At 44.5% G+C, this 17,094-nt stretch overlaps 1 protein-coding gene across 1 annotated transcript in view; it reads right to left on the bottom strand.

Annotated features, from left to right (window-relative positions):
- SKAP1 (src kinase associated phosphoprotein 1) overlaps positions 1-17,094 on the bottom strand; it is a 155,084-nt gene that overhangs the window by 119,293 nt on the left and 18,697 nt on the right. The window contains exon 4 of the mRNA XM_010585673.1: positions 4,379-4,495. Within this exon, the coding sequence (XP_010583975.1) occupies positions 4,379-4,495 (117 nt within the window). The remainder of the gene's footprint in view (positions 1-4,378; positions 4,496-17,094) is intronic.

The raw sequence follows: 17,094 nt of genomic DNA, 5'->3' as shown, positions 1-17,094 counted from the left end.
CCCCCCCCCCCGCCTATCCAGCTCCTCAAGGTGCTGCTGAAAACATTCCTGCAGGCTGGATTTTTAAAGCAATTCATTCCATAATTTAGGAAGCGGTTCATTAGAGTTTAGAAGCATGTGAGAGGTGCAGGGGAAATAAACGCAGGGGAAATAAAAGCAGAAGCTGTAGTTCTGGATGCAAGGACTCCCTAAAAGCAGGGAAACGTGTGTGGTTCAGAACACTCCACACCTCAAGGAGAAAGGATTCGGTTCTCCAGAACACCAGGAGAGAAAACAGCACACCTTGAAAGAGGAGCCCATTCAGAGGCTGGCTGGAAGCTGCCATGGACCAGGCAAGAAACTTCTAGAAGAAGTTTACAGACTTCTCCCCTGGATTTGCATGCTGGCTCGCCAGCATCTTGTTTCTGAGGAATTACGTACAAAACTCACTTTGGTATTTTATTGCTTCCCTACCCATTTCCATATACTAGAAGGCCAAACATGAGCAAAGAGGGCCTTCTCCAGGATGCAAATGAGTTCAAGAAGTACCTGGAGGTGGATCAAAGGTGTGCTACCTCTTTACAGTTTCTAACCCCCTCAAAACCTTTAGTATCACATTGCATTTGTACCCGTGTCCCCCCTTCGCCCCAAGCCATAGTGAAGTACCATCTCCTCTACCACCCTCCACACCTTTTAAGATAAAAGCCATTTTTATAAATCAATTTTATAAATCAAAGGATTTGATTTTAAGACACTCAGAACTTACATATTTAAAAAAAACACACCACACACAACTGAATGAGATGTAAGTATGTTTGGCCAAAGTTCTCTGCTGACATGATGGAAAAAATCTTGGAAGTCAGAGGCAAGATTTCTTACCCCAGAGACCATGCCTAACAGAACCCATAAAGTACATCCCTGTCACTGTGATTTATGCTCCCTTCCACGTGCTAACGGATACCTGTGTAATATAAAAGAAAATATATTGTCGCTTATGTTGTTGTGACGCAGCAGTACAGCCGATAGCCAGGCACGGGGACAGAAGCCGCAGTGGCCCTCACCCACTCAGCTCCGTGTGATCTCGCCGTGACGCCGAGTGAATCATTTGGATCCTGGCTCAGCATCCCTCCAGCAAGAGATCAGACACTTCACAATGATGGCAGAAGCGCCGCTACGGAGCCACGGGGAAACCCCAACTGATAAAGCAATATCTAGAAGCACGAGGTATTAAAGATACACAGCTCCTACCCCTCAGGATGCTGTGGTATCTACCTTCGATAAAACCAAGTGAACAAACACTGGCAAATTAAGTGATCTACCAGTTTAAAAGACAAAACATTTTTGAAAAGTCTTCAAGAGGTCTGAGCAGAGTACATTACATGGGAAGTGTCTCCTAAGAAATACTTATCATTATAACAGTACTTAGCACTTCCACAGTGCTTCCCAGCCTCCCAGCACTGTACAAACATTAGCTTCTTAATCACTCATTAGGGACGATCCTATAGAGCTGGGCCATGCCTCATTGAGTAAAGTCATCCCCAACTCGCTCAGTCCCTCTTGCTCCCTCCAGAGACAACTTTGAAGGTTCTCTCCGATTCCCACAAGAAGTTCAGAGCAAGCGAGGAAAAGTCTGTTCAAAAGGAACAGTGGTGGCATTCCCCTGCCTCCAAACCACCCCATTTTTCATAGCAAAGAGAGGCAGAAGCGAGCATCATCCCAGTCAGAGCCCTGCTTCCATTAAAACCTTGAATTAATAAAATTGGGAAATTCAGGAAGGCAGGAGACAGCAGCCTTTAACAGTGCTGTGGGCTCGCACCTAAGGACATAACCTCTTGTTGTTGCAAAACAGGGCTAAGAAGGGATGGAAAAAAGCCACAGGAATGATAAGTATGCTCCTACAACCGGCCAATTTATTCTTCTGGCCATAACTAGATGGATTACCTCCATGCGTCAGCCACCTGTGCTGCCCGAAAGGAGCAGCTCTCGGTCACTCGTCTGTGTGACAGCAGCACCCCGAGGGTCCGTGGTGACCCAGGCTCTGTACTAACTCACCAGAGCAGGGTGCCTGCTCCAGGGACCTTGCTGGCTAAATGGGCAAGAAAGTGTGGAAGCAAAAAGGGGCACAGTAAGAGTGAAGTGTGCTCACTCGGAGAAGCCAAGGCAAACGGCAAAGATGAAAATCAGTTCGTGCAATCTTAAAACTTTCTACTTTTCCCACAGGATGTTCTAATTCAGAAACCAGGGCTGTTTGACACACCCTTTAGCTTAATCCGTTTCTCAGAAGTAGCAGCTTAAACTCTTAGGTGACTGACTTCATATTCCTTAAAAAAAAAAAAAAAAATCATTGTGCCTTCTATAAAAAAAAAAATCATTGTGCCTTCACTTTCTATGGTGAAAAAAGTAAGCAAAGAAAACAAGCAAGCAAGCAAAAAAAAAAAAAACCAATCCCCCAAGTACACGAAAAAAATTTGATAGTAAGTCATCACAAATTCAAAAACCCAGAGGAAATCACAATCCTGATGCATATCCATCATACTGGCAGATATCTAGAAAAATTCATTCTGATGATGCCCCTACAAACCATGGCAGGGCAAAGAGAAGGTTCCAAAATTCAGTCTTTTTTCCCTTTTATATTGCTGTTTCATACTACCAACAGCCTGCATCCAATCAGCTAATATTGCTCAACTTTCATCCAGAACGAACACACACAAAGTCAAGCCCATGATTTGCTGTTATTCAGCGCTCTTACCAGCTTCCAAGAACTAACACCTCATTTTAATGCAACTGCTCTCGATGCCAGCTTTTTCCCCCTCCTTTTTGTAGTATGCAATTTTTCTATGTTATCAATCTCCTCGCCATTCACCTATTTGGGCATCCTTCCATCGAGCCTGGCATTTCATCTGTGTCTGAAAACTTCCAGTGGTGCCAAGTGTTTGCATACCTTGCAAGTGTTATGTCAAACTCTGCCCCTTAAAGCTGCCAAAAACCACCACTCAGAGTTAGCAAAGCAAATACCTCCTTAGACAAGCTTAATAAACACGCCAGGAGAAACCCTAGACTTCATAGAGACGTTGCTCGCCTGACGAGGCCAAGCTTGAGGTCTTCAGCACCCTTTCATGTCCCATTTAGGCCAACATCCATTATCCTTGTCACACGTTCTCCAGCCACGCTCTGCAGAAGTGCATCATATCTGAGCACACAGATTATTTAAAACAACCGATCCCAAACTCCACACCTCTTTTCATGCTGCAATTACTGGTTAACTATCAGACCAACCTTGTCTCTAATCAGTCTAAACAAAGCCATTTATTTTACAGCACAAATCAACACATAACAGCAGATATGCCTGGAGTTTTGCACTGCGCAAAGAAGCTAACTTTGTTGCCCATCGGCTCTAATGGCCTCAACCCAAATAAATCCTCATTTCTTTGTATTCTTCACTGATGACTGCTGATTCACTAACGAGAGTGGGAGTAGACATGAAAGAGTACATTGAACAGAGAGAGATGGGGAAGAGGAGGGACTGATGCAGAGAAAATGAAAGAGGAAGGACAAGGCAGAGGGGTAAGAAAGCATGGGGGGAAAGTGCAAGGGAAGCGAAAGAGGAGGAGGAAACAAGATCTGTGGGAAGCGGGAGATTGAGAATCTGAGACCAAAGAGCAGTCAAGCCTTCACTAGGGCCCAGAGATAACCCCTGAGAAGATCAGAACAATCTCAGCTCTGTAGACTTCAATTTCAATAGCATAACACAAATCCATCACTCCTAAACCACCGCTCAAAAGTGGACGTGAGCATTGCAGCAACTCTTTGCCCAGAAAACCCCTGTCTGACATTTAATGCTTTGGAAAGTGCCGTTGGCCTTGGATGCCAGCTCCCATCCACCGCTTGGCTGGGAGCGCTTCTACACTCGCGGGAAGGAGGAGCCCCAAATTCCCAAGCACTAGACGGTCCCAAAAAGGTTTTCCAAAGCAAAGCACTTTAAAGATGCCTAGTTTTCAAAGGGTGGCGGGAGACAAGGTTGGAGAAGACACAGCCCCTTCAAAGCGTGAGGCTGAGCACCCAAGATGAAACGTACCCAGAAGTCGCACGTTAACTTTGGGGAACACTAGCCGCCAGGTCCAGTTCTGCTCTTTTCCGTCACTGTTGTCAATCCAAAATAGAACAACTAACTCCAGTTTGTACCAAGATGATCAATACATTTAACTTCACCAATACTAAATTAAATTCAGGATCACCATAATATTTTATGGTCATTGACAAAACACGTACCAGTCCACGAAAAAAGCAAAAACCACCCCCTGCATTGAGAAGGATGAAAGACAACAAGGAAGTCATGCTAGATTACACTCACCTTTCAATCTTCTTCACTCAATGACTTCAAAAAGCATCAATGACTTACCATCATCCTGGAAGTCTGATGGAAGCGAAGCATCAGATGTCATGGAAGGGGCCAAACTCCAACTCTGATTTTCATCAGAACTGTCCTGTCCAAAGCCAACATCGTGCTGATCGTCCCCTAGAAAGAGAAGGAGAGCCTGATTTTAGTGAAGAGGACACATTTCTAAACCCAAATCTTATTGCCTACACTGTGAGACGTTTCCTCCTGGTTTACATCTTCCACTGAAGTTCTCTACAAAACCCCAAACCACTTTTGTGGGTTTAAGGCCAGATTCATCATTTAGGGCCAAGGCTGCATATTTCTGCTGCAAGAACACGCCTGCTGGATACGTACAGACTTCACACCTGGAGGGCATACAAGGAGGAGACTGGAAATACCAGTCTTGGGGCCAAACTACCAGAGCTACATCCAATTCCTTGTTCTTGCCCTCAGTACATGACCTCTGCATAAATCATCCACCTGTAAAACGGAGGACTACGCTACCTGCTTCACTAGAATGAACAACTTTCCTATATTGTAGGAAAAAGCTTTGACATCCTTAATTGAAGAGTGGTAGGGGAAAAAAAGATTGACTCCCTATGACAGGCAGTCACATACAAATTAACAAAGCAATGTGTCTGTGTGTAGAGGCAGCAGCTATTACCTCCCCATACTTGATGTTGCACCGAATTTTTCTGTAAGCAGACATTTTGCTAGGGAATTTGCTACTGATATTGGATTTTATGCAGAAGGCACTTAGATGCTACAGTGACAGATGTTAGTATCAAATTTTAATATAAATGGAGTGCAGCTAGCCTACCTATAGAAGAAAATACTAATCAACCCAAACAAAGGAAAAAAGTGGTCTTTCAAGCTTTTGCCTTGCATTTCCTGAATACACACATCCCAGACTGCTGATAACAGAGGTAAAGACAGCTGCTTACTCATTCAACACACAACAAACAGCAAGAAAGGTGAGTTTTCAGCTGATGGTAATTGTGTTCAAACACTATAAACAAGTTTTATCTCAGCAAACAGAGGAACTGTGCCCCACAGTTTAAATCAAGCACTGATGAAAGTGTACCAAGGCCTGGAACAGAGGTTTACAATGCTCTTCCTCCCACCAAGAAACACAGTGGAGATGCCATTAAGTCTCCAGCTGCAGAAAGACGTGACACAATATTTTGGATGTGGTTTATTTTCAGCATCCCAGGTTGCAACCTTCCCTTGCTTGCTCTGAGCATGAAGCTCTCAGAGACGCCAGGCTTCTGCATTCAAGGGCACATTTTCAAGAAAACTTCAGTTCTTCACCAAAAGGAACAGTCTGGCTGTGGAGAATGTAACACGCACAAGATTGTCCTCCCACAGATCAGTTCCTTAAAAAACAAATCACACTGGGTGCCAGACACGATGATAGTCTTGCTGATATTATAAGCTCAAAGGTCTTGAAAAACTGATTGAAGATTTGACTTTGAGATTTACCAAAGACCTACGGGGGTCAATGACAGAACTGAGGGATCCCTGGCAGTTCACCCTTTAAGCCATTACAACTTTCCTAACAGGGGAAGAGCCCAAGAAACAATCAAATCTTTTCCCAGCTCTATGCTCACTTGGTTCCAACAGTCATCCCAGCACGCAGCGCGGAACATCAGATTCCGGAGAAAAAGGAAATTCAGAAAATAACTTGTCTCCTTTTGGGGAGGTGCATAACTTAACACCTGCGTCGCTAATCTCTCATGCCAAGAAGCAAGCTGCAGGTCCCTGGCCCAAAAGGGCAGGCTCGGATCCCTCCTGCAGGATCAGACATCAGCAGCGGTGGTACTGCAGTAGTCTTCCATCCACCGACCGCTTCTCGGTCACGAAGAGTGAGCAAAGCACGTTCCTCTATGCTACAACAAACTGAAATTCATGCATGCACCTCCATGAGGAAAAAAAAAAACCAAACAACAACAATGAGGGGTTAAAAAGCAAAGACTGAAATCCCCCGCTCCGCTGGCCGGACTCTGGGAAGCGGAGCGCATCCATGAGCACACCACTGACCGCCTGACCTTGGAGAAGTCATTTCAGTGCTTTGCTCAGTTGTGTGTGACAAGGGGATGTTTCTTCCCCGTTTTACTGTAGCACTTTGAGATCCTCAAATAAAAAGGCTCTAAAAAGCCTATATAAAAAAGCTGCTACCAAACAGCAACTCGGTGTCGTAGGAAAACACAGCGTTCATTCTAATGAGGATCCTTCCTCCGTGCCGTGCTGCAGCGTTGCGGGCTCGACTATCTGCAGTGATGCGAAGATGCCAGCATTATAAGACAGTTTCCGTAAGCCCGTTCAGCCCCTTAAAAAAAGAACATTTTCTTTCAACCAAACTGCACCATATTAAACCCAGCTTTTCAAAGACGCACCAAGGTAACAGGTGGTCCCCTATAACGAGATACAGGTGCAGGATTATGGCGATAACGAGCAAACTGTTTCTGGTTTCCGACTAGCAGGAGGCAGCGTGGCACAGTGCAGCCGCCGCGCCGGGGAGGCACGGCTCACGCATCAGTGCATGGCTGCAGTAAACCATTTGGAACAAGAACAAGGGCCCAATCAGGAAAGTTACTTGCAAGAATAAGTCACTGGCTTTAACAGCAGGAGAAGCTGTTACACACATCAACCGTGGGGAAGAATCAAGCCACAGGTTTCTTTTTCGGCAGAATAATTCCCAGGCATGAAATATCATACGGGGGGTTGTCACCACAAATGTGCTCTTTCTTGCTGTCCCCACACAGGAATGGAAACTGGGGTTTCACGTGTTCATGCAAGCTCCCAATAACCCACTCAAATATACCCAGGCTGCAGTATGTACATACATGTAGCATGCCAAGCACAGTGGGACTCCAAATTATGCGAGCTGCTGCAACACAAATCAATACAAACAAAGGCATTTTGTTTGGTTTAGTATTAGGAATATTTTCAAACACCACCTATAGTTTCTGTAATAAAAACAAGATCAACAAAAACTCTGCAGACGTAACTACTTAAAACAAATCCTATTGCCTTTCCATTTGGATTTGCATTATGAGAACTTCTTGTGCTCTAATCCACTTCTCCATAAAGTTTATGGAGCAGCAACAGCTAGTTGAGTCCAAGCAGAAAAAATAACCAACAACTTGTCAGGGGCCAAGCTATTGTTCTGAATGAAGAAAAAACTCATTAGCTTTTAATGAAAACACAGGGAATAAAAACCAAATAGCACAGAACCCCAGCAAATAATTACTCTGCACCTGACGCAAAGCTGCTCTATCTTCCTACTCAAACCCTCAGCAAAATTCCCCAACTTATCGCTCTTTGGAGCATGAACAACAGCAAGATTGACTCTAAGGGAAAGAGCAAGAGGTTTCTTGGGCTTACACCTCATCCACAGGCTCCCCTGGCACTGTTTGGCTACCCCCAAGTGTGCTAAATACCCGGCTTTCTTGCCTCATGATAGTTGTGGCACAGGAAAAAAAAAAAAAAGAAATTATGCCATCTTTTAGCCATCTGACATTTTCTGCGGAAACAGTTTCTCGCGCAGCAGCAGAAAGAGGGGCTTGAAGGCATTCTTTGTAATTAACACAGATATCATGCTTTATATGTATCGCCTTTGAGTAAATTGCAGAAGGGACAGATTGTGTCTCTGGTGACGGGGGTGTCCCCAGCAGCAGAGGGGGTGCCAATTCAGAGCGCAGTGACTTTGGGCAGCAGCGTCAGGCAGGTCGCATCAGTCACACCAGGTCCCTGCAGGACCCACGGACATCACGCAGACCTGGCATCAGGCAGAGACGCAGCCTCGGGCAGACCCCCTGCATTGGAGGAGAAAAAAAAAAAAATATTACTATGAGGGGAATTAAAAGAACCTAATTAAGTATAACAGGGCTCCGAGCAAGCAGCGCAAGCAGGACCTACAGGAGAAAGAGTCACCATGATCAGGGGAACACACTGTTGCTTCGTTCTCCACAACCTCAAGAACGCAAACGCTGCTCTCGGCAAGGAAGGGAATAATCTGAACCTACCCGTCCTATTTGCTTTGGGGCTTGCAATCCTGGAGGGTAAAAATAACAGTCCTACCTCTGCTCTGGCATAGTTGCAGGATCTGGCAGATGACAGGTCTTAGGACAAATGCTAGAAAAACCTCAGTTCAGATTCTAATTTTGCTACAATCCTGTTGTGCGGTGTCAGAACGTGCCTCCATGCCCATCTCCCCTTCTGCCGCAGCGGGGGAAGGACAGTTACTTTCTTTTAAGACTAAAACCTCTTACCAAGACCTCAAAAATCAAGTTCCCCAAGACTGAAATTTTTTCTGCATGTGAACAGGCAAAGAAGTTTTCCTTTCTTTAAGCTGCAGTTTGCCTCTCATGGGGGTGGGGGGGGAAAGCTGAATTAATGCATCCTGGCACACACAGGAAGAGAAACAATTTAAATAGGTGAAAGGCCTTTGTAGCAGAAAAAAAAAAATCATCTCCAGTAGCTTGTTAAGAGAACTGCAATTAAGCTTACTTTGCATTCAGTGAAGGTCTTTATCTAGGTACCTAGAGTTTCATTAAGCATCTTTTTAGAGCATAAGAAAAATCAATACCAAGCGAGTTCCATTTACGCTTTTATGATAAGCTTGTTCATGCCAAAGCGGAAGTAAAATCCCCAACTTGAGTTAATATTCAAGGAAACGAAGTTCCTGCTTTAAAGTAATGACTCCTTAGTATCATACCACAAATAAAGGTCTCTGATCCAAATCCCATCTGCCTTCATGCTCGACAGTGTTAATATCTCTAGATTTTCAGGGACTAATTTAGCAGTAATGCATTTCCCTAAGCAGAGCTGTAAAAGTATTATCAATACTATGGTTTAATATCCTTACTACAATCACTTGCTGAAATTATGGAGAATCACATGGAAACACATCAACAGAGATGCACCCACACAGTAAGTACTGCTCACATGTAAATATATTATAGTTTAGCTTTTGTAATGTAGTTAAAGCTCTGTCAACATTGCTATTATAAATTATATACCTTTTTAAACACATTTATGTGCTAGAAAATGTATGGTGTTTCTTTTTTGAATGCCTTAAAGGCTTCATCGGCTCCTAAGCACCCATTTGGATCTGTGTGGTTAGCCCCTGTGATTAATATGCAAATAGCTGAGGTTTTGGTGGATGCAGGTTTTCTGCACCTTCTTCATACAGACTATTGACTTCCTTATAGTGCCAGTGCCCGGGTAACATTATATTTGCCTGAAAATCCCACGTTTTCTATTGCACACCACTGTGATACACATACGCGTCCATCCTCCCCTCCCCAGGCTGTACCAACAACAGTGCTATTGTTAACAAACTCCAAGAGAAATTTCTTTATCAAAGTGTTTATCCCAGTTAATAAATATTTTCTTGGCTGCGGAGATCATGCGCAGAAGGAAAATAAGTTTGTCCCTGGCTCACGAGGCAAACAAGGCCATGGTGAGAACAGGACCCGTCTCTGCTTACGCTGTGTTTTATCAGTGGGACAGGTCTACCTCACTGCAATAGGGTCAAAAGCAAAGCAAGGGACCTCCTCGCACGCAGGAGGAGCCGATTTATCATTGTTTTAGAAATGTCGACCCAAACAGGTCTTGGCTGGCTGACAAGTGAATCCAGTCCAAGCCTAATTTTGTTCACTCAGTACCCGGTTTTTGCTAATTGCGTGTAGTAAAACAAATTAACGGTCCACTAAAAATGCCAGTTATGTTAAAAACCAAGTAGAAAGTGGAAAGCTCTTTTTGCAGAAGGCTCTTTGGCTGCTTGTGGCGGATTTCGGGGCTGCAATGATCCCGTGTGCCCAGCAGGTCGGGCTGCAGCGCGCAGCATCGGCCGGGGGATGCGCGGCCACCTCCACACAGACAGAAATCCTGCTGAGGGGGAGAAAAAGGCAACAACCTGCCTGGGATTCATCAAGTCCATCAGGCAGAAGCCGGGCAATGCCACCCCTAAAGCTTTCTGGGGTGCAAAACCTACTCCTGTTGTCGGGGGGGAGGGGGGGGGGAGGAAAAAAAAAAAAAAAATCAAAGCCCTACAACAGGCCCAAGTATTTTATCACACCCAAAAGGAACTCAAGTTTTGCAACTCTTGGCTTTGAGCAAATAAACCCAAAGGAGGCTGAGAAGCTCAAAGCAGGCTGGGGTTAAATTATTTTCGCTCCCTGCCACGTAGCAAGGAAACTTCATGATTATACAAAACGATAAATAACCTGGAAGTTATTAATTTGTAGACCCTTAATCTGATATGCAGATATTCAAACCGGTCTTCCCACAACTGATTATGGGTTTATTTCTAAAAAGGAAAAAAGCAAGCAACAGCAATAGAAAACCCAAGTCCCACTCACACACCAAAAAGGCCACCCCGCTAACGACATTCAAGAAGTTTGCAACTTGCAAGCCTTGCCCAAAAGACGACTTTGGCAGGGCTGCTCCGTGAGACAGCAAAGCTCATGCATCCAAAGAGCAGATGAGGTTGGGGGGCCCTAGATATCCCCCCCAAGCCCATGGGGGGGCGGGGGGGAAGACAAGAAGCTGCTGAGCTCACCCTACATCTCTCCCATTACTCTGTATTTTCCAATCCCCTGCCAGCCCCTTGTGTCATTCCCCAGCTGAGCTCTCCTCTCCGGTTTTCTCTCCCTTTTCTCCCTGTGTGTTTGCTCTCTCCCTCCCTCCCCCTCCAGCTTCCTCCCTCCAGCTCCTCTCTCGCAATCCTTGGCACCCTTTCAGGAAAGGCACCGCTTATTCTGCTTCTCAAGTGGGCAGCAGCTACACAGAACAGCTGCCTGACAGGGGAAGCACAGCACAGTTTGGTCTTGCTAGGAACAAGCCTGAAACCCAGTGCAGCAGAAGATTCCCACGGGATGTAAACAAGTAAACAAGATTTATTCTTTCTTTTATGACCCGGTAACACATCAGTGAAATACAAAGCCCGTCCAACGTGAGCAAAACCAGCCTAAAGCTACCAACAGTTTGTATTTCTGTCCACTAATAAATTATTCCTCGTGAGCCTCTTTGAAGAGAGAAGGTCTTCGTTTAAAGGATGGGGATACTGAGGCAGAGGAAGATCACAAATCTGCCCTTTGGTTCATCTTCTGAGGTACCAGCTTTGCTAGGAACACAGCAAAACAGTGTCTGTGAAGCCAGACTCCACGCTTGTGCAGGGCAACAATTAACGAACAGTTCTGAAAATACAGTCTGGGATCTAAAAAAAGATGTCAACATCATTGGCACCAAAGAGGAGACTACACAGGCCAAATAGTTTTGAGTAACGTCCATTGCTGTGTCAGTAGATTCAGCATATTTTCTTAGCCGAAACCCTTCCAAGTGAACAAGGAATAAACAGAACTAACCCATGAGGGAGCTGGAGTTTAGCGAGCATATTCCAATGACAAGACACAAGGAGGCTGTCTTGCCCGTATCTGCGGCAATTTTCACTGTTAAGAAAAAATAAGTACAGACAGCGAATGCAAGGGCAGGAGCGATAGGCACTCTAGGGACTGGAGGAAATGCCCATTAGACACTTAGGATAACGCAAAGGATGATTTTACAGTCATGTTTCAGGATGGAGTCTGACTAAAGGGCAGAAATACTACTTTGCAGATGATTTGGATGGGGTTACTACTCTGCAAACCAAAGCAACGCAGAAGTCGTTGTGGAGGGGGGGGGAAGAGAGACTCAAAACTCCAGAGTTGAACTGGCTGAAGGCTTGGAAGACCCAGGAGTTAGGATCCAGCGCTGCACTCCCAAACCTGCTCCCACTTAGCGAGGGCTATGAATGCAGAATGCACTGATTTCCCCGCTCCCCAGCGAGGCTCAAAGGTATACAACAGGGCACTCCTTTTCCTAAGGGCTCCAAAATGCCTTAATGGCCAAAAGAGAGAATTCGCATCCTTTCTCCCCACTTTTGTGGAGCAGGAGGGTCTATAACCCACCGTGAGAAAGCTCAGGTGATGGCGTATGTGAACACTCTCATGCTCTGTCCCCAGTGGGGCAATTTCTTGAACGTTCTTCTGTTCTGCATGAGCACAGAGCAATGCCTGGGCTGCGCGTTCATCTAAGCACATTACAATAACCCCGGAGATTTCTTTATAAAAAGAAAGCTGCAGCACATTCCTATTACGCAAACAAGTTCAGAAAACACAGAGGGTTCATTTGAGAAGGCTCTCTATCTCCAAAGCTGCATATCAGGCAATTTAGGCAATCTAATAATTAGAGTATTTTATTAACTGACCAAAGTGAGAGCAATAGAACTTGTTAATATTTAACTTGCTGGGGCTCCCCAAACTGCTGTATATTTAGCATCTTTACTGACATTTTTACACCTTCTTCGTTATGGTGCATTGCTTTATTCTTAAGAGTCTGGTGCGCTCTGAACTTCCCCGAGGAGGGGAGCACAAGACGCTGCTAAATGTGAACAAAGAGGGCAAGCTCTGCCCCAAGGTGTTACAATTCGGATGGGTTTCAAAGGACTATGGGTGACTCAGTAACTTGAACACTTTGATTAATGAGGTAGAGATCTCCAAGAAGCACCTAGTAATCCAAACCAGGAAACTTTCCTCAAGTTTGTAAGAAGTTTTAAATCAATGGGCTGGTTTAAAAGGAGTTCAAAAAGCCCTCCTCATTAACCTAATTCTCCTCAATAAAGGTCATGAAAGTTTTGGCATTAACCGCAGAATAACCCAGCCAAACTGCTAGCTGCTGTTACCTGGTCTTTCAATCCTATTACAAATTCTGCAAGTTCTCCATTTGCTAGCTCCGTGTAAAGCTTGATAACAGCAAACCCAATCTTTTTTTCATCAATTGACATGTTTATTCTTGGAGGCTTTTCCCTTCTCCTCCCCTCATTTCATGCAACGAGCACACCCAAAAAGAAAAAAACTGCCTAACATTTCCAAGAAATGCAGAAAAGGCCTTTTGTATTTCCTCGTGCTACAGCAATATGAATTTCAATCGAGGGTAAACATCTCCCCTTTAATTACTGTGCGCTCGCAACCCGCTGAACCTATTTCTGACCACTACAGAGCTGCGTTCGAGGGCACTCACTGGAGCAGACTGGGTCGAGAGGCTTCGTCCTCCCAGCCTCATGTTGGGACAAGGCTGGATGTCAGCACACTCAAGTGCTCTGCCAAGTTTTCCTGTCCTCTCCAGCTGAAGGGTGCTGCATGGGCTGTTGCAGCTCTTGGCTCGGAATCCCAGGTTTTTAAAAGATTTCAAAGCTTCATAATAAGGGGGAGCTTGGTTTCTGTTTTGAACACTCAAAATGCAATAGCAAGTTTCAAAGTTATACATACCTCTGGATTTTTCTATGTATATATGTAAATAAAAATGCAAATATAGCTCCATACAGCCCTTCCCAGAGCCCAAACGCACGCCTCCTACCTATGACATTTTTCCAAGCAAAGCATTCTGTTTTCTCCCATAATCTTCACTCGCCTCCAAAATTTGTGCACAATACCTTAGGTAGCAGAATAATTTATAAGTCCATGTAAAAGCAAAGCTGTGCAGCTGCTCAGTTTGCAAAAACTATGAAACAGGAGGGATTTCAATGCAAAAACTTCTGTCTCTACGCAGATTAGTTTGCCCAGAATATAATACATACACGGAGGCAAAGAACTGCATGCTCAGAGCTGCAGGAAGCAAAGCTTCAGCGCTGATAAAGGGAGCTGTCAGAAGTGTTGATATTAAAGCTTTTCTTTTTTTAAGTTAAAGAACATATGCCTTTGTGTATATACTATTTTTCATTAATTAACTCCGTTCCACACACCACCCAAACACATCTTGGACTTTAGAAGGCATTCTAACAAAAGTTTTTTTGTTTTCTTTTTGTCTCTATGTGTTATGACATTTCAAGGGTTGTAGCTGGCACGCATGTTTATAAAGGAGGGGAATTCCACGCATGGCGATAGAATAGATATTTTAACAATATGTTACAAATATTGTCAATTCGATATTTTTTCCCTTGCGTTTTCAAACACATCATAAATCTAGACTAGGTTTCTGTGTATGAACCCTGCTTACCACTGAGCTGGAGACTCTTGGCATGAACGCAAAGAGGTTTTTTTATAAATAAAACTTAGTAAAATCACTATGCACTCCATTAATTCAGGAACACTCTGCCGCAGCTTCAAAGGGGATCTTTACAGTAAAGATGGTGTTTTTGCTGCTTTAATGATTTGCTACTTGTACTTGTCATAACTACATGAACCAAATATGCAATACCAGGGAGCAGCGGTTTAGGGAAATGCACAGTTCCGTCTCCCATCCAGCTCCGCTTCAGTTCAATTCAATAGATTTGAGGCTTTATATAGAAAAGCTACTTCATAAATCTAACACTTGAGGCCTTTGTATAATGCCAGTTAACGAAAGAAAACTACACGCACGCCTCGGGTACGCGCACACCTCGTGCGCTGCTACGACATCCAACCCCGAGAACAACCGGCGACCCATGAAGCGCTCAGCATCCGAGCCAAAGTAAGTAGGGCCGATAGAGGTAAAACGATATGCACTTCATCTAAATAGTATATACTATGAGATAAGTGGCCTACTAAGACTTTCCACATTGTTACTTACTTAATCCTTTTACAGAACACGAAGGCTCCCACTTTTTAAGTCACGTTTTATCCCGGTTTGTCCCTTACCCCACCTTCCGGCCACACATTTATATTTATTGCTCCCTGCTTCAGGGACATTTTCTGGGGTTAAGGCACAGAGCTGGGAGAAGCAGTAAACCTGGACCCCATTCCTGGGCACACCTGTAGATGCTCTGGTACCTTAAGCACATTCCTTGAGCCTCAATTTTCCTAAGTTTAATAAATGGGGACAGCAATCCTCACTCTCTCACATTTTGACTACTTAAGGATATTTTGAGGAACACTACTATTCAGAAAATACTCACGTAGGACTTGAAACAAAACCATTTGGATGAACTTTTGATGCAAAATGTTACCATAAGCTCAGTGAAAATAAATCTGGTTTTATTCATCTATTTGGGGTTGGTTTCTTCAAAATAAAGTAAAAAGTCATTGCCTACAACTGCATCCACCGTGAGTTTTTCAGTGTGAGTGAGTACATGGAAGTTGAGTTCTCTGTGCAACGCCTTGCTGGGGGACAACGCCACGCGGGAGGGCCCAGGTACCCCACAGGAGAATTTGGAGGGACAATTCTTTGTCAGCCCCAGGCTGGAGCCCTTGGCTGGGAGGGCAGAGCCACATTTTCTCCACCTCTGAAGGTCCATGTCTTCAAGCAGCTCGTGCTCCCGAATATCTCAAAATACCGTATAGACATCAATGATTTAATCTAACTCACTTCGACCAGTGGCCATATTGTCTTTTACACTTGCCCATCTTCGCCTGCCTTTTGGGTTTGGGAATGGAGCAGCAGAAACGCAGCAGTGACAGCAACGTTAGTCAGGGCAAATTCCCATTCTGGCAAAGCCAAACTTCCAGCCCTGACCCACAGCTCTTATTTAGCCACACGTGCATCTTTTTCTTCTTTAATCCTTCCTTTTGCATTGCTCCCTGTCCCTCCATTCTCTTCCCAAATACTCACCTCTTTCCTCCAGTTTTCCTGTTCTCCCATTTAAAGTTGGATTGCCTTGCAGTACCCCAGAATGACCTGTCACCACTCCCTCAGACTACTCGTGTCTTCTAACAACATTTCCCCTCCACTGAAGTGTGCGAAGAGACAGAAACAGCAGAAAGGAACTTGGGGGAGGGCTACAACTGACCCAGGTCTTCTCCAGATTTTCTTTGCCAACTTTCCTTAGCTCTTTCCACAAAGGGGAGCATGCTGCAAGACAGCAAGGGCATGCATGCATAAAATATATCAAGTGTATAAAATGCTTCACATCAGCAGTCAGCCCTCCTCCAAAAGGAAATATGAGTCAACCTGGGGCTCTGCTCAAAGAGCACCTAAGGAAGAAGGCAAAAATAATTTGCAGCTATGCACTACAGTCAACAACATCGCTTGGTCCATAGGAATTGGGCCCAGCAACTCATCCTGCAAGTCTTATGTTCTGTTCAGTTACATCTTTCTGAAACTGCACTAGTGTACCCAACTTATCCTCAAGAAAACCTATGTTCCCATTTCATATACCTTTCTGCTTGCTGGGAGATATCAAAACCAATTCTATTAATTCCAGCCAATACTGGAAACCAATAGGTTGGGATAGCTGGAATCACTGAGGTTTTGGTCTTCACAGGGACTTCAGAGCATGGCTCTGAGTTCAAGGAGCACAACTGCCTTTACCAGACGTGGTCACAAGTTGTGCTTATCCCCTCTAGAAAGGCTGTTAACTACAAAGAAAATCCCAAACCTTCTTAGGAGAAGCCTTTTCCTTTGCCATATCAGCTTGTTAAAGGCACTGGGAGTGCAGCTTGGCAGCTAGTTTGTGTTGTCTTTTTTTTTTTTATCCCTCAGTCCTCCTACCAATATGTCCAGGCACATGAGATTTTTTTTTTCTTTAAAACCAAGCCCCGCGATATAGTTTCTCCGGCTCTTTTCCATCCAGCGCGCACCAAGTTCTCATCACCACCTTTCCTTCCCCCAGCAAGGTATCACAAACTGGAGTTGGTATCACAAACTGGAGCTGAGGATCTCAAGGTGATGTCTGAGCCCATGTTTTCACTTCCCAATTGTCCTGTTTCCTATTACATTTTTTCTGAATTTTATTAGTTACCAAAATGACATAGGGGCACATTTGGAGATATCTACAT

The sequence above is a fragment of the Haliaeetus leucocephalus genome, unplaced genomic scaffold, assembly GCF_000737465.1.
Source record: "Haliaeetus leucocephalus isolate CR32 unplaced genomic scaffold, Haliaeetus_leucocephalus-4.0 Scaffold110, whole genome shotgun sequence".
NCBI classification, from domain to species: Eukaryota; Metazoa; Chordata; class Aves; order Accipitriformes; family Accipitridae; genus Haliaeetus; species Haliaeetus leucocephalus.
The sequence above is the reverse complement of the archived record's forward strand: the minus strand, read 5'-3'. Positions and strand labels throughout refer to the sequence as shown.